The sequence below is a fragment of the Manacus vitellinus genome, unplaced genomic scaffold (genome assembly GCF_001715985.3).
Source record: "Manacus vitellinus isolate BGI_N305 unplaced genomic scaffold, ASM171598v3 scaffold_19_pilon, whole genome shotgun sequence".
Classification (NCBI taxonomy): domain Eukaryota; kingdom Metazoa; phylum Chordata; class Aves; order Passeriformes; family Pipridae; genus Manacus; species Manacus vitellinus.
The window spans coordinates 9,210,707-9,234,397 of record NW_021939395.1 but is presented as its reverse complement, the minus strand read 5'-3'; the positions used below and the strand labels follow the sequence as shown (position 1 = coordinate 9,234,397).

Below are 23,691 nucleotides of genomic sequence, written 5' to 3'. Positions count from 1 at the left end.
GCTCGCAGCGGCGCTGGGCGCGGCCGGCGGGCGACACTCGCGGCGACACCGCCGGTCCGGCGCGACGGAGCTGCTCACAGGCCACCTGCCGCCTCGACGGCACCGCGGGACTTCGCTCTCTCTCGCGGGTCTCCGCCGCCTGCGAGCAGCGCCGGTAGTCCGCGGGAAAGGCCACACGAGATCAGAGGATCACGGAATGGCTTGGCTTGGAAGAACCCTTAAGGATCATCTCATTCCACCCCTCTGCCACGGGCAGGGACACCTTCCACTAGACCAGGTTGCTCAAAGCCCCACCTAATGTGGCCTCAAACACTTCCCGGAGTGGAGCATTCCCAACTTCTCTGGGCAACTTGTGTCAGGGCCTCACCACTCTCAGAGTAAAGAGCATCTTCCTAATATCTAAACCAAATTCATCCTCTTTCAATTTAAAGCTATTCCCCCTTGTCCTGTCACTCCATGCCCCGGTAAAAACTCCCTCTCCAGCCCTCTTGTAGCTCCTTTTCTCCCCGGAACCTCCTCTTCTCCAGGCTGAACAACCCCAACTCTGTCAGCCTGCCTTCATAGGAGAGATGCTCAAGCCTTCTGAGCATCTCATGACCTTCTCTGGACTCACTCTGACAGGCATGTTGCTCTTATTTCAGTGACCCCAGAGCTGGATGCAGTACTCCAGGTAGGGTGTTGTTATCCACCAAAGCCTTGGCACTAACTCGAGATCTTACAGCTCACTACTACTAGGACAGCATTAGTGAACTACAGAAAGCAATCACTTGTGAGCACAAAGCATATTTTACAAAGAACTCCATTCCATCCCTCCAGCTCCACCATCCAGTTGGCATCTCTGTGTCCTCTCACTCCACAGTGCTACCTTATCTCCCTCCCTCTCACAATTTCTCTGAACTCTACTCATTTTATGGCAAGAAAAGTTGCCCAGCTTGAAGTTAAAACAAGAACTTCACTTGCACCATGATATTAAAAAAGTAGACTCTGATTTATTGCTAACCATTCTTTACTGGGCCAACAAATAACCTGACTCATTAAGCACCTATTCAGGCCAACATTTAACAATGTTATTTCCTTTCCTTCCCCTATTACAGGAGACTTGGAGAGGGCTCTGCACTTTTATTTCTAGCTGATTGACAACTATAGGTAGCTGATCTACTATAGGCAGCCATTACCTTGGGAGTAAGAGTTTCCAAGCCAATCCTTTACTTTGTGTGGCTTAAGGTTTACCCTGCACCAAGTTTGTCATATTCAGCTGACTTAGCTGATCTCTCCCTTTACTGAGAAACAAAAACCTCCTCATATGCAACATTTTCATTAAATGCAACTGAATTCTCAATGTTCAACACCCCTTTCTATGCACTTTCACTGTCTCAGAAAGTGTTGGCCTCAAACAGCCACAGGCAGTGTTACTAATATCTCAGAGATCTGTTGTGTTTCTAGGAAACTTCTTAGGGCTTCCCTGATACAGGAATCCTCCCCAGACAAAACTGACCAAGTTCTTCAGACCAGGACAACTACCAGCAAGCCCAGGAGAATCACAGTGTGACAAGGCTGGGCAGAGCAGGAGCAAAGAGCTTCAGGCAGTTGAGGGCAGCTGCCTAAGCAAGAGGGAGAGGGACTGTGGAGCCTGGGGAAGGGAGAAACCCAGCTCAAGTTCACACAGAGCTTTCATCTGAAGCAAGGGGATTTTCATCTTGTTTTAAGTGAACAGTTCAACAGACTCAATCCAGTCAGTTCCATAAACCAACCATAGCATAAACCATCCCAATGGATTGTTTAGCTTCTAATGGATTGTTGTCCAGAGATCAACTGCCTCCAATCCTTGAACCCCCAGAAAATACTTAATGCTCCACTGAAGCTCACAATGAAGTTCAGACAGTAAATCAAAAGGACAAACTTTCAACATATCTATTTTTATCAGGCAGAGGTTCAGCAAAATTTCTTCAGTGACATTTAAAAGAGAAATCTTTGTCATCCCATCAGGAGCTGCATAAAAGTGCAAAAGCAGGTAATTCCCTGGGCACCAAGGCATGTGCCACCACCTGAGCAGAGAACACTTGCCTCCTCTTAGGGTCTGTACACAGGGCTGCTGCCCTGTGCATATCTCCCAGGGAGGTATCAGGGAACTAGGAAAATCCACTGTTAAAACACCTCATTTTCAGGGACTTCTCACTGGAGAAGGGAGCTCTCAGTCTCCTATACTATGTACCCTGGGCAGGGCTGGCCTGCCAGAAAGTATTTTGACTTTGAGGTGGTTAGGTCTATGCCACATAAATCTCAGTAGTCACTCAGCTGGCAAAGCTGTAATGCTACAAATCCCTGTAAAGCCTCTGGACTCGAGGCACAACGAGCTGGCCAGTGGATCCACTCCACCCACCTGGGCTGCAAGAAGAGCATGTGCAGGGTGGGTGCCAGCCAGAACAAGTCATCTCTTCCAAGACATTCGCTGCATCATATGCATGTTCAAAGGTTGCTCCAGCCCTCTGCCACTCTCTCCCTCCACTCCCTGGACCTCCCCTGCACCCAAGCACAACTAATCTGCTCAGTGTCCCCCTGAGTAGATAAGACTGGGCAGCTGACCATATTTTCCTGCTCCCATCTCACAGCCCTCTGTGGGAATCTGTCAGCATCAGTACAATTAGGGCTGGGGAATCACTATTTGTTTGCTGGTTTGTTTCCCTTCCCAACATCATTCCAGTTCAGAGGAATGGTATCTTAAAACACCCTTTTGTGCAGGAATTCATTCCCCTTACCAATCTTGCAGAACAAAGTAGCCTCTAGGACCCTTGCACCCACCTTACCAGTTGGCTCAAATACAGTAAGCTTCAAGAACTTAAGCACTTAATCATGGGGAACCCAAATGGCTTTTCAGGAAATTCATTTTCTTGTCTATTTTGACAGAAAGCCTTCACGTAACTGAGGTGACACAGCTATTTGATGGATGCTGTCACAACACTCAGCCTTTTCACACTGAAGATTGATGGCTTCTAGAAATAGGTAAATGTCATTCACCTAAGAACTGGGATCCTGGCTTCAACAAAATAAACAGACCTTTCCTGCACCTACTAACCACTGAAGCATTTCCTGGGCACAACAGACTCCATCAGTGCCAAAGAGAGAAGGTCACTGCACAAAGAGAATCTCAGAGCAGCAGTGAGTACTAGCAGTAGACAGCTTTACTCACAGGGGTAGAACAACACCTCAGAGAGAATCCCTTTAGTTCCACCAGGTCTAGGATGACTTTTAATTCGAGAGGATGGAAGAATGTTTATAAAACCATCACAGAATTGCAATTACCAAATCTACATGCAGCAGATTTGCAGAATCAGAACAGTAACCATTGTCTTATTTGGAGAGAGTTCTGAAAGTGGCAGGTCCTTTTACTTCATGCCTGTCTCTCTGTTGTTATCTGCCCCTCATGTCTCAGCACTACTTCTGCATTCATCAGCAAGGCTAGTTAAAAATCGCCTGAACTGCCGTTTGACCAAGTGCTTATCTGCACAGCTGCACAACCCATACCATCAGTTAGGGAAAAACAATTTCCCCTGGCTACTAGAGACAGCCTAATTACCTAATCTGACAGGTTATTAATGGCTCAAGTCAACAAAAAGTATAACGGATGCTGATAAGCACAAGCTGCCTGGACATTTGGCATGTACAACCCAGCTAGAAATCACTACTGTGAAAAGCTGCCACTGGCCACGGGACTAAATTGTCTGATCTCTCAGGGTTTCATTTAACAGGTCTATCAACATGATAAAGAGACAAACTAGCAAGTTTAGTCCATTAATGAGAACTGTGAAATAGCCTAACAGTATAAAAGATATTTATGTTGCAGGTTAATATAAAAATAAATCTCTGCTTCATTTCTTGATAATTGCAACACCCTCCCGTTTTACCGAGCTACTTGGGGGACAAAAACCATGTTATTTTCTGTACTAGGAATGAGAGGGGTACAGGACAGGGTTCAGAAGGAAATGGGCAGCAAGAGTCAAGACAGAGCCCTTGCTTAAAGTATTATCAGCCCTCCCATAACTCACCACAAGTGCTGCATTATTTCACAGGTCTGTTTTAAAGACACAATTACTAGACTCACATGATCCCATCAGAGTCTCAGGTTTTCATTTTAAAGAGGAAAAAGTGACATTTCCTTGCAGTTACTGACAGCAGTGGACTGTATAGGTGTATCCTGAACAGCTCCAAGACAGACAGCACACAAACAAGAACTCATGCTACCAGTTATTTATTGTAACCTCAGGGGTTTACAGGCCACTCTTGTAACCACTTGGCACCTTTCCCCTGAGGTGTAAATGCCTTGGTGCTAGCAGCATTGAGGCATTAAATGATGAAGAGAAAGAAACAGATTTGTCCCATAGGCTTCAACTTGGAACCAGCACATTGCAACACTGACAGTACTGAAACGACTGCACCACAATGGCAAACAGCAGCTCACACCTCCAGAGCCCATGAGACAGGTTTTTCACATAAACTATTTAACTTCAATCTGGTTCATTGATTTTTTTTTTTTTCAATTAAGAAGAACATCTTTCATTGTGTTTTGTTGCACCAATTCCTTGTGAGATCTTTCATCCATCACTTCTGGATTTAGTCACTTCTCTGCTTAAGCATCCATCCTCTATTGCTCACGCAATGAAAGTGCTTAAGAGGGTTACCTGAGCTATCAATACTCCAGTAGACCTTATGTATGTTTTGAGACATGTCCCCTCATTAAGCAAAACTTTACACCACTGAAATATTTATCTCTATATCTCTGCAGATCCCCAGCATCATGACAGCCACACCTTGGAAAAATATCAGAAGAGACACCTACCCGCTTAAGTGCACCCTGGATAACATGTTTGACTGACATGTAACATGAATATATTTAAGTTCAGGGTGTTGCACATTTACAACAGCTTGTACTCCCTGAAAATAAAAGTCCTGGTGGTTCACTCAATGCTTGCATTGCTTAGAGCACTTTAGGCCTAAAGCCCAGCTTCTAATCCAGATAAAGCAACTATTGATTTCCTTGGATGGTTTTTCCTCTACCAGCAGTAAAACTACAGATATCTACATAAGCTTTCTGCAGCAAACTCAAATTCTTTAAACCGCAGCAAAGAGAAATGCAAAGCAATTTTGCTGGGAACTGCCAAGTGAACCACATCAAAATCAGAGTGTTTCATTAATGTTAAAATCTTTCACTGCTGTTGTGGTTTAACCCTAGCCAGCAACTAAGCACCACACAGCCACCCAGTAGGATGGGAAAAAGAACCAGAAGGGTAAAAGTGAGAAAACTCATGGGTTGAGATCAAGAGAGTTTAATAGGTAAAGCAAAAGCCATGTGCACAAGTAAAGCAAAACAAGGAATTCATTCACTACCTCCCAAGGGCAGGCAGGTGTTCAGTATCCCCAGGACAGCAGGACTCCATCACACATGATGGTGACTTAGGAAGACAAACACCATCACTCCAAACATCCCCCCTTCCTCCTTCTCCCCCAGCTTTATATGCTGAGCATGAGGCCATATGGTCTGGGATATCCCTTGGGTCAGTTGGGATCAGCTGTCCCAGCTCTGTCCCCTCCCAGCTCCTTGTGCCCCCCCCAGACTCCTCAGGGGTGGGGTGGGGTGAGGAGCAGAAAAGGCCTTGGCTCTGGGTAAGTGTTGCTCAGTGAGAACAAAAACATCTATGAATTATCAACACTGTTTCCAGCAAAAATCCAGAACATAGGCCCATACCAGATAACATGAAGAAAATTATCCCAGCCAAAACCAGCACAACCACCTTTTCAAAATCCGCATACAACTAGCAAACACCAAAGGTTTGTATTATTTACAAGACTATAGGTGATATTGGAAGTTGAAGACATTAAACAGATATAATTATGGCCAACAGAGAGGGGAAGTCATGGTATAACCTTCAGGATGTTATTAGCCTGGTATACCACTGTTTAGGCAGTGATGAAATCATTGCTTAACACAAACTATTACTGGGACAAAGAGGCAGTCATTCTATTGTTAGGTTCTGTATAAATGAGCTAAACCTGTTTCTTTTTTTCTATAACTGGGCAACACAAGTCATCAACTGTAACCACAAACAAAACTGCTCACCTGACGTTCCTCACTTGCCTCTCAGTATCTTCAAGATCAGGCTTTGCACCAGTTCACTACTGCAGAGTGCCTGGGGCTGCTGGAGGCTCTGGGCACTCCACACATATCCATCCAATAATGTGCAGCCCATGGCAAAGACATGAAGCCAACCAGGCACAGCCAGTGAAGTCTCCCTTCAAACCAGGCTCCTGGATCCCCAGATGACATTGCATACTGCTCCCTTTTAAAAACAACAAAAAAAAATTCTTCTGTAGGGGCATAAACAATTCCAGAAAAAAAGTACATTATCTAAAGCAAAATTATGAAGTCCAAGCAAGCACAGGATCTTTACAGAGCATACACCAACCTGCAGTAGTCTGGGGTGTAGTTCTTTATTACTATTCCTTTCCTCATTTCTAGAGTAAAAATGCACATAATTTCCAGCTATGCGAAAAGGATCTTTGAACATCTGTGTCAATACTTCTTATGCTGTAAGGTCAAGAAAGCTAAGAGATCACAAAATGAATGCATTTTCTACTATTGGATTACAAACCCGCAGAAGACTCAATAACATATAAAGGAAAAATACATCAAGTGGCATGAAGATCTACAGGATGTGGCATAAAAACTTTAACTAGCATTAGGCAAATGCTGTTCTTTTGCGTGCATTTGTAAAAATCAATCAACAGAGCATATATGTAACTCTATTTCACCATTCTGCCTTCCCTGACTGTTGGAAAGCTACAATATAATACAACATTTAGTCTTGCTGTAAAAAGCTGTTTGCTTCAGGGCTGTGTTCTGGCCTCAGAAAACCTTTTACTTTTACGCCGTTTGAGGTAACATCAAAAATCTCATTTAATCTTGTCGCAAGACGGTAGGGAAAACGTAGACAGCTTCCCTCACTGTTACAGGCAGCTTTTCCCCAAACTTTTTTCACATTTCTACATGTACCCTACATGTACCACAAGAGGGAGCGCAGAGTTCACCTTCCTTAAACTCTCCATGCCAGAGAAGAGGTAGAAATAAGCAGTTCGATGTAATTACCTACGACTAAAGTCAGGCTAAGAGTTAACAATAATTTTATACAGCACACGGGTCTTCAGACAATGAAAAAAGTCAATTTTTTTGCTTTTGAAAAGGTGTTGCCTCACATTCACAACATGATGAGCCCTCTTCAAAGCCAGCAGATGCTGCAGAGGTCACCTAAGGAACACACACAGGGTGATGCCACAGGATGGCAAAATCAAGACAATCCTGATGGGAAGAAACCTGCAGGTTCATCACAGCAGTGTGAACAGAATATTTGCAAGAAATTGATAAGCCTTTCCAAGCATATCAAATATGTGTGGGGGAGCAGGGACAGATGAGGAAACTACACACTTCTAACTGGAGGTACTAACCTTAATGGCAGTATACTATGATTTCTCACTAAAACAATATTAGAAAATAGCTCCCTAAAAAAAAAAAATCCCCCTGAACCTCCTCTTCTGCAGCATATATGACAACAAAAAGTGTACAAGCTTGCAGTATAGGAGAGTGTCCCTGGTCATTCCTTCTCTCTCTCTCTCTCCCCCCTGTCCTATCTACCTTCTCCCCCAGTCACCAAAACTCTTTTAAGTACTATGAAACTGAATATTATAATGTTTAGAAATAGAAATCTTAAATCCAGGTAGTTACAGGTTGCTCCTGAAATATTATGACACCACTGCTAAAAGCAACAGCTACTGTCCTATTCCAGCAGAGCAATCAAACAGATGCCCAAGCCCATTGACTTTCAATCCATAGTGATTCCAACCATTGTTACCACTGGTATCAAACACAGCAACTTACATATCCTTAAACCTTGCTGGATAAAGACAGACTAAACCCAGACACAGATTTTCTAGGAGGAGGAGAAAAAGAGAACTGAGTTCTCTGCCTCACACTTACCTTCCTCTTGAATGAGGTTACTTGACTGTAGCTATCCAACTCTGCTCAGATCCAGGCTGCATTTGTGCCATCCTTCACAATTAGTTTCCAACATGTGGATGAGGAGTTTGCTCAACTTATGTCTTAGCTGCTTAGTTGTTTCCTTTTGATGATTCACTCCATTCCAATTCCACAAAGGTAACTACAGAATGATTTTATGCAGCCTTTGCTCTTCAGAACTAGTTAATAAAATAAAGAAGCCAAGTAACTAATACCAGTATCTCTTCCACACTTTCAACCTGTAGAACTAAGTCACCAACTCTTCACAATTTAAAACAACAAACAGGTGTCCTTTTGTTTCTAATATCCCTTTAGTCCTAAGTCAGCTCAGCTGTAGACAACAGTTACTTCCCTCTGTTATTGACAGCAGCTGTCACAAACACCACCAGTGGCAGACTCCAGGTGTTTGCTGTTACCAAGTGTGCCACAGTTCAGAATGAGAGAGCGTTAGAGGGATGGATTCCTCTTCTATGAGGAAAGGCTCAGAGAGTTGGGATTGTTCAGCCTGGAGCAGAGAAGGCTTCAGAGTGACCTAATTGCAGCCTTCCAGTACCTGAAGGGAGCCTACAAGAAAGATTGAGAGGGATTTTTTTACAGGGCATGTAGTGACAGGACATAGGAAAATTGCTTTAAACTGGAACAGAGGAGATTTAGGTTAGATATTTGAAAAAAATCTTTCCTGTGAGGGTGGTGAGGCACTGGAACTGGTTGCCCAGAGAAGCTGTGGCTGCCCCATTCTGGGAAGTGTTCAAGGCCAGGTTGGATGGGGCTTTCAACAACCTGGTCTAGTGGAAGGGGACTTGGAACTGGATGATCTTTAAGGTCCCTTCCAACCCAAACTATTCTATGATACCTTTCTAGCTGAACACAATCTACACCTGATTCCCTTTGCACTTGCACTGTCATGAATCAGCAGCAGAACTGCTGTGGTCAGAGATGTGCTATAATACCCCGAGCCCAGTCAGACTGTACCTCAACAAATCCAGCCAAAGGAGTTCCCAAATCACTCTATTACCAAATGCAGAGCTCTCTGATCCTTAGAAAGACCAAAAAACAAGTCAGAGGAGCAATCCATAAAACAGTGCGGGAACCTCACTACAGCTGCCTCTGTAGCTGTACCTCTGTGTATCTAGATATTGTATTAAATATCTAGGATACTACTGAATAGCTGTGTGCCAACAGGCACACTAAAAGAAATGTACTACTGCAGACTTTTACCTATTGACTGGCTGCTTCACTTACAGATTTGTTAGGAGAACAGATATGGATGCTATGGATTTCTGCAGTTATGCCTCCTATAAAATTTTTAGTGTATTCAAGTGGGTGTACTAAAGGGACAATCTGATAGTTCAATCAATAAGGCTGAACATGGGCAACCACTTTATACACACAGAACAACCCACCACCTTTCCTACACCACTCCATCTCAACATGCTCTCCATGATGGCAGCAGCAAAACTGCTATAAAGAAATAGGATGACAGAGCAATTACTTTACTCCAGTTGTGGAAGAGTGAGGCAGAGATAACAGAAAGATTGTAGCAGAGCCCCTCTTGCACATTACTAGACAGTTCACAACTCTCTTAATTTTTTGTGAATTAAGTCCCTGTCTGTAAAGTGAGTTGGAATTAGTCATTTTCTAAGAAAAAATAAACTAATGTTGATTTGTTTTTATTTATTCCTGGACTTGTGAGACTGTAGGCTTGACCAGTTTTCAAATGTTTCTCCATAAAAGCAAAGTCTAGAAACTTTGAGAAGTTAGAACATACATTTTTTACTTTTAGAAGAGATGAGAGCCTCCTTTAATTCTGACCCAAAAAGTGGTGGCTTTAGTAGACTCAGTAAATATTATAATATCATAACAGCACTGCCAGAGGTACCCATGCAGCAAAGAGCTTGTCACTTTTCATCTAAAGGTTTTGAGAAATAGTGCATTACAAAGGCTGCTGAGACAATACTCAGGTTTAGGTTGTTCAAGGTATCTCTCACAATATTTTCATATAATTTCAACAGGAACCTCTTACATGCCAGTCCTTCATGAACAATCTCCTTCAAGAACCAAATGCACAGAGGGAAGACTGAGGCTCTCACTCTATTGGCCTGCATAAATTCAAAAGTCTGCAGAGGGGGAAGGAACAGATCTGAAACTGAGCCTGCCAAGATATTTGGACGGGGACACAACAGAAGGGCATCTGCTCCCAGCAGGTTGGTCAGAATGAGCACAGTGACAGCAGCATCCACCACCTCAACACAATTGGCTTCTCCAGAGTTAGTCAGCAACACCTCGATTCTTATCTCATTTGTCTTCCAACTAATACTTTGCTGTGCTCTTGAATATGCAGCACAGAAAGGGAAGCTGAATTGCCATGTACTGCACACACATTTTCTTTCCAAGCAGTCAGGTATGCCTAATCAGCAAAAAGCACTTACATTATTTCCAGAAGTTATTAACTGAAATGGGAAACCAGCTTACTGTGATTCCATTACAAAAGAGTTACTGCACTCAGGTGCAGCTGGTATAATAAGTATCAATTGGCTTGAGAGAACTTAACCATGCCAACTAAGGCTTTGTCCCACAACATTCAGTCTTGCAGTTCCCCAGTATTTACAGGATTGCCACACATAAGATCTAATCCTGTAAAAAGAAAGAGAGGTGCTGATCTTCAAGTTCACCCAGATCTTCAGGCCTCAGTGCAAAACAGAAGTAGAATGAGATACCAACTGTATTAATTAGAATATGAAACATTAATTATATGGCATTAAAGGTGTTCAGCACTTTTCAGGATGTAGTTCCTATAACATCAACCAAAGCTGACTCAGAGTTCTCATCAGAATCACTTCTGCCTTTCCCAAGTTTTGCACTTAGATCTCTCAGACAGATATCTTTCTTCTTCAAGCCAATAGAGCTTCAGGCTGAGCTGTCAAACTAACTCCTTGGACTTTCTTCAGGAAATTTTTCCCGTTAATTTCATCATATTTTGTCTCAGAACTTTCTTTCAATATAAAATAGTCAGGCTTTGTTTTTTAGGCCTAAATACTAAACTTAATTAAAATGCATTTATGTATTTAAAGCTCTATAAAGAATGCTGAAGCACATTATCAACACACCAAGAAACATTTCAAGCACATCAAACACAAGTCCCCCTCATGCAATTGCAACTCTGCTGTCATCCACAAACACACACATATGCTTCCTTTCATTTTTCAAACACTTTGTGGACAAGGTGAGCTTTGTGAATCATCTGTCACATTTTACTTTGTATAGGAGTCAAAGAAAACCAAGAAAACAGTAGCAACAAGGTTGGTTAAACAAGAAGTGATGAAAAAGTCATTTAGGTCACAATCTTTTGGGGCATCTTTCAATGGTATTAGGCAGCAACTACAAGACAGGTTGTTCAGCTTATGACAAGACACAATACAAATCCAAATTACCAAATTAAAAGTCAGCAGTGTAAGTGTGACTTGCCTGAGAACATCCAAAAAATACAGCTGTGTGGTGGGTTCACCTTGACTGGACACGAGGGGCACATCAAGCTGCTCTGTCCCTCCTCTCCTCAGCACGACAGGGAGGGGAGAAAACAAGTTCAAAAAAGTTAATGGGTGAAGATAAAGGCAGTTTAATAATGCAAAACCAAAGGCCAGGCATGGAAGCAAAGGAAGACAAAAGATTTATTCTCTACTTCCCATCAGCAGGCAATGTCTGATCACTTCCTGGGAAGTAGGGCTTCAGCACACGTAGGAGTTACTCTGGAAGACAAATGTCATAACAACAAATGCCTCACACCCCTCGTCCTTTCCCTCAGCCTCTATTGCTGAGCAGACATCATATGGTCAGTTGGGGTCAGCTGTCCCAGCTGTGTCCCCTTCCAAGATCTTGCCCACCTCCACCACACTGGGTAAGGTAAGAATGTTGCAGAGACAGCCCTGATGCTGAAGAGCACTGCTCAGCAACAGCCACAGCACTGGATGTTACCAACACCTTTCTACCAATACACAGCACAGCCCTATGGGGCCTGCTCTGGGGAAAATTAACTCCCTCTCAGCTAAACCCAGCACAATCTCCATCCATTATTCCCTATCATTTGTATCATGCTCAGATCCCACATAATTTAATACATATACATCTTCTAGCCATGTCATTGCATTTAAATCTTATTACTTAAATCCCTTCTTACCAACATGTACAACTTGTACTACATACTTAATCCATCTTACACCCAATACACAGTTTTATACATTCTCATTAACTAATATCCCCTGTCCTTTAACACTAAACTAATATTCATTCTCATGTTAACCAGGCAAGTGGCTTCTGGTAAATTTGTATCAAATGTTTCTGTGCCCCATTGCCTAATGATCTCAACATAGTCTTTAGCAGCCCATTGTATCTCTCATTCTTTCCAGAGGCTTGTGGGTGATAGAGCATGAGATACACCCCCAAATTGCTATGTTTCTCTGCCCACCAAAGCTGCTCTGTCACTCCCCCCCCTCAGCTGGACAAGGTAGAGAAAATATAATGAAAGGCTCATGGGTGGAAATAAGGACTGGGAGATATCACTCATCAATTACCATCCCAGGTAAAACAGACTAGATTTACAGAAATTAATTTATTACCAATCAAATCAGAGTTGGGTAATGAAAAATAACATAAAACCTTAAAACACCTTTCCCACTCCCTTCTTTCTGAGCTTAACCTTGATCCTGCATTCCCTACCTCCTCCCAGCACAGAGGGACAGGGAAGGGGGATTGCAGTCAGTTCATCACACCTTGTCCCTGCTGCTCCTCCTCCAGAGTGGAAGGACTCCTTATGCTCTTCCTCTGATCCAGCCTGGGGTCCCTCCCACGGGAGACAGTTCTTCTATCTCCAGCATAGGTCCTTTCCACAGGGTACAATACCTCAGGAACAGGCTGCTTCAACGTGGGTCCCCTCCAGGGTCAAAAGTCTTGCCAGCAAACCTTCTCCAGCACAGACTTCTCTCTCCATGGGTCATCTTTCACAAAGGCAGCCCACTTTCTCAAGAGTTAGCATCAGTAAGTGCTTTCCCAACCTTCTCATCTGAAGGTGCTGCAGGAATAGGTTCATGTAGGTGTTGCTTCAGGCCAAACACGATTTTTGTAGTGAAGGGAGTGAAGTTGAGAATGAAGAGCCCTGCAGCAGAGCAGTGAGACAGCAAGGAGGTCTGTCAGTAACAAAGACAGAAGCACTAAGCACCCACACAGCCCCAGTGAGGTGAGTGGAAGACAAAAGGAAAAAATTATTTGCTCATGGACTACGGTGCCAGGAGGAACCAAAAGATTATTCAGCCAGACATCTGGTGTAAGGCAGGTCACAGATTCAGAAAACATCCCTGCACTGACGGCCTTTACATCTTCAGCTAGAACGTAAACCATCGAGCCTTGATGCAAAGACAGACAAAGAACACAAAAAACCACCATCTACATTGTTTCAAAAGTTAGTTATAAACCCACAGATTTTTAAATCTATATCTAATTTCTAATCTAAATTTGTCCGGCTTCAGCTTTCAGCCACTTTTGGGATTTTTTTAGCCCCTTTCTGCTGCACTCTCTGTAAGACACTCTAGAAAGTAGTATTTCATCCTCAACCCCCAAAATCAAGACCCTGGGACTGAGTAATTTCATCATCTAATTTATGTCAGTCTCTATCAGTACACCACAGTAAGATCAGAGTACTGCTGGAAGTCTCCCTGCGCAGGAAATAGTTTCCAGACCTCCTGTTGAGGAATCACTGCTGTAACAGCACACACAACAGAATTCTAGCAGGAGTGGAATCAGAGATCTCCAGGAAAAAGGGCTCAATCTTGCCTGGGTTTGCACGCTCCCCCTGCACCTGCCGGCACACGGCACTTGCAAGATCAGTCTTAAAACGCTGAATTCAACAAGTTCAAGTTCATCAGAAGCAGTAAAGGCAAACTCTAGTGACCCTTCTCCCTCTGTGTGAGGGAGTGATCCCCCTCGCACTGCCAGGGCTCAGCCGGGGGCTGTCAGGCCCCGCTGCCGACCCAGCAACGCACAACTTTGATGCCTTAGGCATCGGACTTCAACGGCAGCCGCCCGCGCCCCGTCGAAAGGAGCCTTGAAAAAGTTTACCGCGGCCCGCGGGAGCGGTCGGTAATGGCCCGAGGGCAGGGCAGGGCAGGGCACACAAGGGCAGCGGCCCTTGCCCCGGGGCCTGCACCCCGACGGGCGGCTCTCCCTGCCCCCCGGGGGAGGCGGCCCGGCCCCTGCGCGCGAGCGGGGCCCGGCGCGTCCCACCCCGGCCTTGACAGCACGAGCTTAACTGAAATGCTAATGCCGGCGCGGAAGCCGGGCGCTGCCCCGCCACCATAAAAGCCGGGAGCGGCGCGGGGGCCCTGCCCCGCCGCCGGCCGCAGCCCATCAGAGCGCGGCCCCCGCCGCCCCGCCGGCCCTGCACCTGCTCACCTCCTACTTCAATCGACAGCATCCTGGGCCGGGGCCCCGCCGCGGGCCGGCATACGGTGAGGGGCAGCGCGGTGAGGGCAACGCGGGGGCGGGCGGGCGGCGGCAGTGGGAACGGTGAGGGGCGGCGGGGCGCTCCGCGCCCCGGTCATCCGCGGTTCTCCCCGCAGGCGCGGAGCGCTCGGGTGCCGCCGCGGCCCGTCCCGGGCGCGCAGTCCGGCCGCGGAGGATCCGCCGGCCGAGGGGCGCGGGGCGCCGCCCGGCCCCGAGGCGCCGGTCCGGTGAAAGAGGAAGCAGCGGCGCTACCCGCACCCCCCGTTCAGCACCTTCCAGCTTGGAGGAGCTGGAGCGCGCCTTCCGCAAGTCGCACTACCCCGACGTGTTCACCAGGTAGCGGGAGGGGCGGGCCGGGGGGGGCCGTGCGGGGCGGCCGCCAGGCCTCCAGGCGCTAACCGTGTGTGCCCCGCAGAGAGGAGCTGGCCCTGCGCCTGGACCTGACGGAAGCCCGGGTGCAGGTGAGTGACGGGCGCGGCAGCACCGGGGGGCCCTTCTGGGGGCTGGGGGCGAGCTCAGAGACGCCCCAGAGAGCGCTCAGAGCAGGGGAAACACAGGCGCGCTGTCCCCGTGCTCAGCCGGGAGGGAGGAATAGCGGGCGGGGCCGGGATCGTCCCGTCCACGCCGGGGGTGCTGAAGGGACGGGGGAAGGGACGCGGTACCTCCGCGGCGGGGAAAGGGTTCGGGAGCGCTCCCAGGTTGAGCTTCACACCCGCGTGTGCTGCCGCCTTCGTGGGTCTAAAGGCATGTAGTGTCTCCTGAGTGCCTAAACAGCTTTTTAAAAAAAAATAAATCAGGTGGTTCACAGCAAATGAGGGGTTCTGTGGGGCATCCAAAGTTATTTACCCAGGCTGCAGTGAAGTTTACATCCTCTTCTTGCTCTAACTTAGCTCCATAAAACAGTCACACTTCTAAATGACTGGTCAAAACAAATGAAAGATTAATTTGACATTCATATATGACAGTCAGGCACTGTCCAGAAAAATTTCATGCCTGGCTGGACTGTGATTGTAACAACGCCCATAGAGCTTCATCGTACAGAGACAGACACTAATGACTTGTAGCCTGCAGTTTGCTTAAACTACAAATAACCCTTAGTAACTTTTCCTGACTCTGTGCACTCCTGCCTAACAATACCTCTTAAGAAGCAGTTTCTTTAGATTCATCTCTTGTATAACCTAGAAATCCTTTTTATACAGAAACTACAGCCTTAAAAAAAAATAATAGTTGTTTCAAAAGGTGTGAAGGCTTTCAAAGTATTTTTAAGCTCAGAACAACAATTGCACTAAATTTGGCTTGTTCTGTATATCAGATATTGACTGTTCCAGCACAGCTCTGGGTTTGTGCCTACTTGTGAAAGACTGAGAACTGGTACAGCTGCTCAGTGTGACAGCCCTACTAACTCCTGTAGCTTTGTTACTGTTGATGCCAGATCCTTGTTTGTATACGTTGTCATTACTTCAATCACTGGATCGGTGATGGTTCACACTAGCTAATGTCTGTAAAATTGTAACTTCTTTAGTTTGGTTTTTTTTAATATGCACCATCTTCAGAAAAGGCCTTAGAAGTATGAATGGTACTTCATAAGTGACTCATCTGAGAATATCTAGATGCACTTTTCATCTCTCTTTTTTGGACTTGGAGGAAATTATGTGTCCTCTCCTCTTCCTACCATCAACAATCCCTAAAACCTCCAGTCACTGAAATGGCCCAGTCTCTGGCAATTACACATGGCATCTAACAATTGAAAAGATATGGGTGGAAAGCTGTTAATTTACCTGTTATTGTCACATTCCCTTTGTGGGGTACATGCTCTGTAGATCCTGTGAAGGAATGGTGCAGTGGTATATGGCAAAGAGGGACTCTTTTCTCAATGACTCATCAAGAAGAAATTGAAATGTTTATGTTTGATGGAGTAAAAAAGGAATTAACAAGGGAAATAGCAGAGCTGATGCATCCACAGTGGATGGAAGGAACAGCAGAGAGCTGTTCCTGGCACCTCCTTACCTCCTGAAGATATCACATCTTAACACAAGTCTCCTGGGCCCAGAGCACAGAGTCAGCACAGTTGTTTAGGGTGAGCCTGCAGTGCACAGTGGCTCAGCTCCAGTGCATGTGTTCTTATCCTGCGAGAAATGGGGCTTAGCCTGGAGGGAAGGGGATGCATAGGAATAGGTACTGTATCAATGGTGATGTACTGTACTTAGCAAGCTACCTTAATTCCCAAATGCCTGCCTCATGTACCTGTGCTCATAATTGCTCTATAAGGCATCCCGTGTGAAGTGAAGACTTCCAGTCCTGTCCCACGGTGCCTGGCTAAACCAGTTGACATGAAAACTGGTATCTCTTTATTTACTTGAGTGTAAACTGAACAAAATGATCTTACCCAATACAGTCAGACCATTTCTTCACCTCAGTATGTTTTCAAATTGAGGTTTGCTTCTCTGGGGACAGCCTTCCATCAGCCAGCTGAAACGGGTACCAGGCACAGCATTGTTCCTCCTCTTGCATTCTGAATCTTACATGAAAATGAACAAATAAGAAAAAAAATTGCATGAACATATGCTCATTCCAGCATCACTTCAAAGAGATCCCCTCACCCAACCCCCATTATTTACTTGTATAGAGGAGGGGAGATGGCAGCATTCCTTACCTTGGGAAAGGGGTAGTCGGAGAGTCTGCAAAACCTTTTCATAACCTGGAGCCATGTTGGGGTGCTCTTCAGTAGCATTCAATGGCATCTGTTGTTGCCATTCTGCTTCTCATAATTCGTACTGTTAGGATGGGAGGAAAACAGGCAAAAGTTAAAAGAATATGTTATTTTGTTAACGTGAGCAGTAAAACATTCCATGGGTATTTCAGTACCATAAATCGCATCAGTTTTAAAACATGAGCTTACAGATATAATGGATCTGGGCATCCTTGTCATATTTTCTCATTATAACCCTCTTATTCAGCTGCAGCAGAAACACGATACAGTTAGACACATCTATTTCTTTTTAGCATCATTAGGTATTACATCAATTAAATAGGATACATTTTTAAAGAAAATTACAGCAAGAAAGCTATCAAATTTTACATGCTCACCTTTTCCTTTATGAAAGACCTAAATCTCTTGTCAGATATGCTGTAATTGCAAATAAAATCTGGGTAATATTTAGCATACAATTCAAACTTGATGGTTTAAAACTCATCTTTGAGTAGTAAGTAATGCATTTTTTCCACAGTTATTTTACCACTGATATTACAGTCATACCATGAAAATCTTAAGACTGGTATAGCAGTTTCTGTTACAGTTAGTTTGGCACTTGAGATGTGTCTGAAAACAGAGTAAAGGCAACTTAAGCCTTTTATTTGAAGCAAAGGAAAACCACTTAACAAAAGGTTCAAGATGACTAATCTGAATGTTAGTGACTATAATGTATGCAGTAGATTTTGAAAGCTGTTTCTCACGTCAGTATGAGGTATGAGGTGTGGATCTGCTCTTCTATTACCACTTGCATTGATGTTTGTACCACTAAGAAACTGAAAGCCAGCCTTTTTCTAAAGGTAATTATTAGATATGTATGCTGGCATTTCCTTCCAGTTTGATAAATAAAAAATCTGAAAGATGACTAAGGTTTGGTTTTAAGCGCGAAATTACCTGTAACATTAAAAAAATTATTTTGTAGTTAGAGTGCACGTCTGCACTGCAGTGATCAAATGGATTTCCTTTAGGCAGAGAAAGCAGGAAAGCAGATATCTCATTTTGTGTTAGGCTTCTTTATCAAGAACAGATTGAAGAACAGTGCTAAGATTTAGTAAGGTCATGTACACCTTGGCAGCATTTATCCTTTTTAGGAAAGGCTGTATCTGCATAGCTGCAGTGCGAGACAGTTCACTGCCTTTTCAACTGGACTTTATTTTCACAGAAAACACTAACACCTTTGAGTTGATCTTCTGCTATGAGATCTTAGCTAAGCTCCACTTAAAAATATTTAGGATTACTGGTTAATAGTGATTTAAAGTCATCTGATCTCAGTAATTGAGGTGTTTTTTTTCTTACCACCCCCCTGTGTTGGACTAATACAGACCAAGTGTCCTCCCTGTCACACGGGCACAGCTGCCTGGCATTTCAGGGGTTCAGATATTCCTTTGTAAGACATCTGACCACTGAAAGCCATGGGCTGCTGGAGAAAGGACCGAAGAATGAGTCAAAGCACTCAAGAATTTTAAGTAACAGCATCACAATTTTGATGTTCTGACTTTTCTGCTAAAGACATCTCCCTCTGCCCACTGCTTGTGCAGCAAGACAGTTATATATGTAACCCAAGGGATATAAATCCCTCCTCCAGGAGAACAGCAGCTCACAGTGTAAAGATACCAGATGCATTGAAAGGAGTAGAGCAGTAGTCCTTCAGCTGGCTCCTGAAAACCCCAGGGCGAGTCCTTCGAAGGAGGCAGTTGTTACTGACAGAGGGACACAAAGGTTGGACCTGCTGCAGTGTGTGAAGGGCCTTCCCTCCAAACACACTTCATGTTATTTTTGAGCACCTGAAGGTAAGTCCCATTTCTGGAAATGGTTATATGGCATGTCTGAGATAAAGCAAACAGCGAAACCGGGACCCCCAAAAACCTGATTTTTAGCTGTTATTTAAAACTCTTTGAAAACATTTTTTTGGCTGAAATGTAATTGAGGATACAAAAAGAAACTATTGAAAAAGCATGCATCTGTAAAACTGCTGCTTCCAAAGTCATAATACAGATTTCTATAGAATTTTACTATTTCAGAAATACCAATATCAGAGTAATAACTACTTTTAGAACATGTAATTTTTTTGATACTTGAATTTTTGCAGTTTAATTTTATGATTTTAGTTTGCTTTAGTGGCCTGATAGATTCTTATTAAGAAGTCATCTACATTATTATGGTAAAAGACCCTCATATTTGAAGTTTACCTTTGCTGTAAATCAGAAGTAAATTTTAGAGAGTCATAATTTTATCCAGGACACAAATTGGCCTTTCAAACAACTCTTCTTCCTTCTGTTACCACTCTCTATTTATCATTATTATTTATAGTATTGAATCCTGATTAGTGCATTCAAGTTTTATACATAGGAGGTGCTTGCAAGCAGCTCACTGAATTGCAACAGTAGTTATATACCAGACTGCTGAATGAGATTATGGGCCACAGCTAATGCCTGTCTTCCAAATCCAGATCCAGTTCAGAATCCACCTCCAACAACCTCCACTGCTGAGGGGGCTGGAGGAACCTGAGCTGCTGAGTTTCATTTGGATGTTGAGTGTTCAACATCTTTTGTGTTCACATTTTTGGCATTTTTATATATCCTCGATTTAGATTCTCTCTCCCTCACTTCAGAGCTGATACCCTTCACTCCTCTTTGCTGCCATCCTGAGTCTGAACGTTCTGCTCAGTGAATGCTAAAGAATAACAGTGTGAAGCCTCAGTTTTCTGATCTGTAGATTCAGTTGACTAAAGTCTTTAAAAGATGTTTAATGGGCTAAAGTAATGACTAGTCAGGCTTGAAGAGGCAACATACCAGCATACTACACAAACCTAATAGTAGCTAAAGCCCTTTTAGAAACATCTTGATACTCTGTTCCAATACTGCTTACTAGATTTTCTAGTTTAGGATTGGCTTTCAGTGCAATTCAGTTAATCACTTTCATGTGCTGTTTGCATTCACGGTAGGTAGCAAAAGTTCTCATTTTACTTTTGAATTCTCTACATAAAACTGTATGATGCAGCTACCAAGATAAAAAGCACATATATGTTTGGCCTAGTTACTCTTACAGTCATGATTAAGTTGCTTCCTGAGGTATCTGTACAGAAATAGCCACCTCTGGAATGGCTTTGTTGAAGTTTAACTTTCAATAAATAGCTTATGAACGGGAGAATGATAATTTTTAATAACTGCTCATGAGTTTTCAGGTGATAGGTATTACAATGGCTTTAAAACATATGTGAGTAGTCAAATTTACAATACTTGCAAGTGATTTATTTGTTTAATAAACCCACTAAGGCATTTATGAATGGATCTTTTGTATTAAAGGAAGGGGGGTTTGGTTTAACAGTAAATATTTTGCTACCTGCATCAATGCATGCAGTAGTATCTGGTAAGACAAGCTACAGAGTAAGTTCATCTAATGCCTTTATAATTTTTTTACTGAAGGTCTGGTTCCAAAACAGAAGGGCAAAGTGGAGAAAACGTGAAAAAAATGAAATTCTGGGGACTGTTCCAGGAATCTCCTTAACACACCCACTTGGTCTATTTTTGGATGTTCCACTGAGTCATTCTCCCCTCCTAGATCCCACGTGGAGGTCAATGCCTCTTTCTACATTGGCTGTGCCATCCATGTCTCCAGCTTTTAGTCCTTCAACCTTAGGGCCATTTGGCCTCAACAGCCTTACCTGGACTTCTCTCTTCAGAAATCCTATTTTAAATCCACATTTTGGAAGGTACAGAACCAATTTTTTTTTCTAAATCTCTAAACTGTTAAAAAATGCTGCATTTTTTTTTAGTTTCATACTCACATGTTCTCAATAAATGTGTTCCCATAGAGAAATAAACTTAATAAAATGGGTTAGTTCCCATGTAGGATAGCTTGATTAGGAATAGCAAGATTTAAGTTTGTCATGCTAGTAAAAAATTAACATGTAATTGTTTTTTGAAGACCAGTTGTGCATACTTACTGCAATTTTGGTCTCACTGAACTCTAGTCTTCACACAGACTGCTGTGACCTGGGTGGCTGCAGCTTCATCCTTATCTCAGGCTAACTCAGGTTATACACCATAAAGATGTGGCTGCAGGCAGACATGGTGTGTAGGTGATTTGACAGAATAATGGTATTTAACATTTCTTCTCAGAAGACTAGGGGTCTGGCTGTGTATAGAGACACAGCTGGAGAGAGAGAGATTGAGAGAGATCTTCCTGACTCTTACATGTCCCACTAAAAGCCAGCCCATTTCCCTTGGCAGGTGATGTGCTCTCAGCACGCAGAACGAGCCCACAGCCAGTCTCCTTTTCTTTCTCTGTAGTCAGACACCCCAGCAATTCATTTTGGCTGAACCTGCTGTCTGGGCTTTCTTGCCTGGCAACCTGAAATTTATTAACAAAATGCTACTGCTGCTCTAGTGTACCCCATAAAATAGGAAAAAAGCATGTATATAGTGTATGTGTATACATGTAATAGGTATGTAGATATATATATATTTTTAAAATATAAAAATATTTATAAAAACAGAAGACAGCACTCTTGCTGAAATTGGAGCTTGTATGGTAGTTCCACAATTACAGACAAACAAATGCTGCTTTTCACATGGAATCAGTTGATCTGAACAAATTGGCTGCATAAACAGCCATATAAATTGGTCTTTTTATGAGATGGTTTATTGCTTTCAGAGAACAGGCTGATCTGCAGCATCTCAGGTTTGTTTAGAAAGGATTTAGCATGAGGAGTTAAGCAAATGCTGTTCTAGGTATCTGCATGCCACGTCTGATCATCTCTTTTTCATTTTATTTAAAAGTGTTTTGGTTTTTTATTTAGGGTGGGGGTTTCTGGTTGGTTTTGGTTTGGTTTGGTTTTTTTAAAGGCAAGAGACTATGCTGCAAAATCAAGCTAAAACAAAATGTATACGTGGAAGAAATTGGAAATTTTGGCACATTTTTTTCTAATACTTTGGGTGGGGGAAGCTGCAACTCAGTAAGTACTTGTTCTCCAAAACAATTCTTAATTTGGATAATATTGACTTCTTTCAAATACAGGTTTCTCAATGCTTTAAATCCTCTCGTGACAACAGCTTCAGTGCTAATGAAAGCTCCTGGACCCCCGTCAGACCCTGCTCTTACTGCCTTCACTGATCCAGCAGCAGTTGAAAGGAAAACGTCAAGCATTGCAGCACTAAGACTCAAAGCGAAAGAACATTCAGCACAAATCCCTCAATTAAACCTCATCTCCAGTCTTACAAACACTAACAAAGAACTTTGTTAGGAGCTCTCCCACAGACTACAGCCACGGAGGGGGAAGTGAATGCCTTCTCCAATAAGTAGCTCTCGTTAGAGAGACACGTTTAAAAAAAAAAGAAAACACACACACACGCAGAGCTGTAGTTCCTGTATCTTCAGTAACGGACTGAAAGGAATAACCCTGCTAAAGATGGGTTTCCTTCATTACAACATTAAATCAGGTAGTAAGTTGGCTTGTATAATTTCTCACACTGCAGAAACAGAAACAGGAACTATCTCTTCTTTGTAAATCAGGCCAGCATGAATCTGAAGCTTTGAAATCACCAGACTCACCAGATGCTAGTCCAAAGGTTCCAAATTCTTTGTAGAAATAAGCAGTTTTCTAAGCAATTCTTAACTTACTTCTCAGGAGGAACTCTTACATGCAGTACTTGAGATGTAAGAATCTCTACACAGTTATTAACTTGGAGACCATGCTTCATGTTGAAGTGCAAATGCCAGTGAAATATTGCATTCTAGACAGACTTAGCAGGAATGAGATGGGGACTGTTTTCAGTATGGCCTTTTGATTCAGAACTAGGTTTGTACAAAGAGTACCTTGTTTCGAATTTTTAAAAAAAGTTTGCTTTATGTTCAGGGTGGCAATGTTTTAATAGTTTAAAAAGTTTAACCTTTGTATATGAAAACTGTATCTGTGGAAGTAGGTGATCAGTGTGCAGCAAATTGTGTGTAGTTCTCCGTGTATGTACATACTTGTCAATCAGTAGCTCAGAGCTGTAAATATGAAGTTGCTGAATACTTATAGCAAGATTTCTGGCACATCTTACAAGACCAGTAAGTTAACAGATTACTTGTACATTTTGAGACATTTCATGCCTTGAGTAGGTTCAGAATTTAAGTGAAAACTAAATGTGAAGTGTTAAATTCTTCCTTGGACTGATGTTGGAATGAGTGAAAACTGAGTCTTGACTGAGTAAGTGTCTACAGTCTTCAAAATCCTGGATTCCTCTCTGGCCTCAAGACAGGTCGTTTTAAAGTCTTTGCTGAATTTCTCCATCCAGGACATGGGACTGAGAACAACTCTCTACAGGTCTGATGCTTTAGTGTAAAGTGAGGATAAGTAGTATCCTCCTTTTGCAGCTTTCTCGCCTACCTCACAGGGCTGTTG

General features: G+C 43.4%; 1 protein-coding gene across 1 annotated transcript; it reads left to right on the top strand.

Annotated features, from left to right (window-relative positions):
• Positions 1-7,518: 7,518 nt before the first annotated feature.
• ESX1 (ESX homeobox 1) lies at positions 7,519-22,764 on the top strand (the record flags this gene model as incomplete). The annotated part of the gene is given in 6 exon segments (XM_029959197.1): positions 7,519-7,586; positions 14,791-14,833; positions 14,835-14,890; positions 14,970-15,015; positions 20,729-21,015; positions 22,323-22,764. Coding segments are annotated over 6 exon segments (726 nt in total), but the record flags the coding sequence as incomplete, so codon positions are not given.
• Positions 22,765-23,691: the final 927 nt, after the last annotated feature.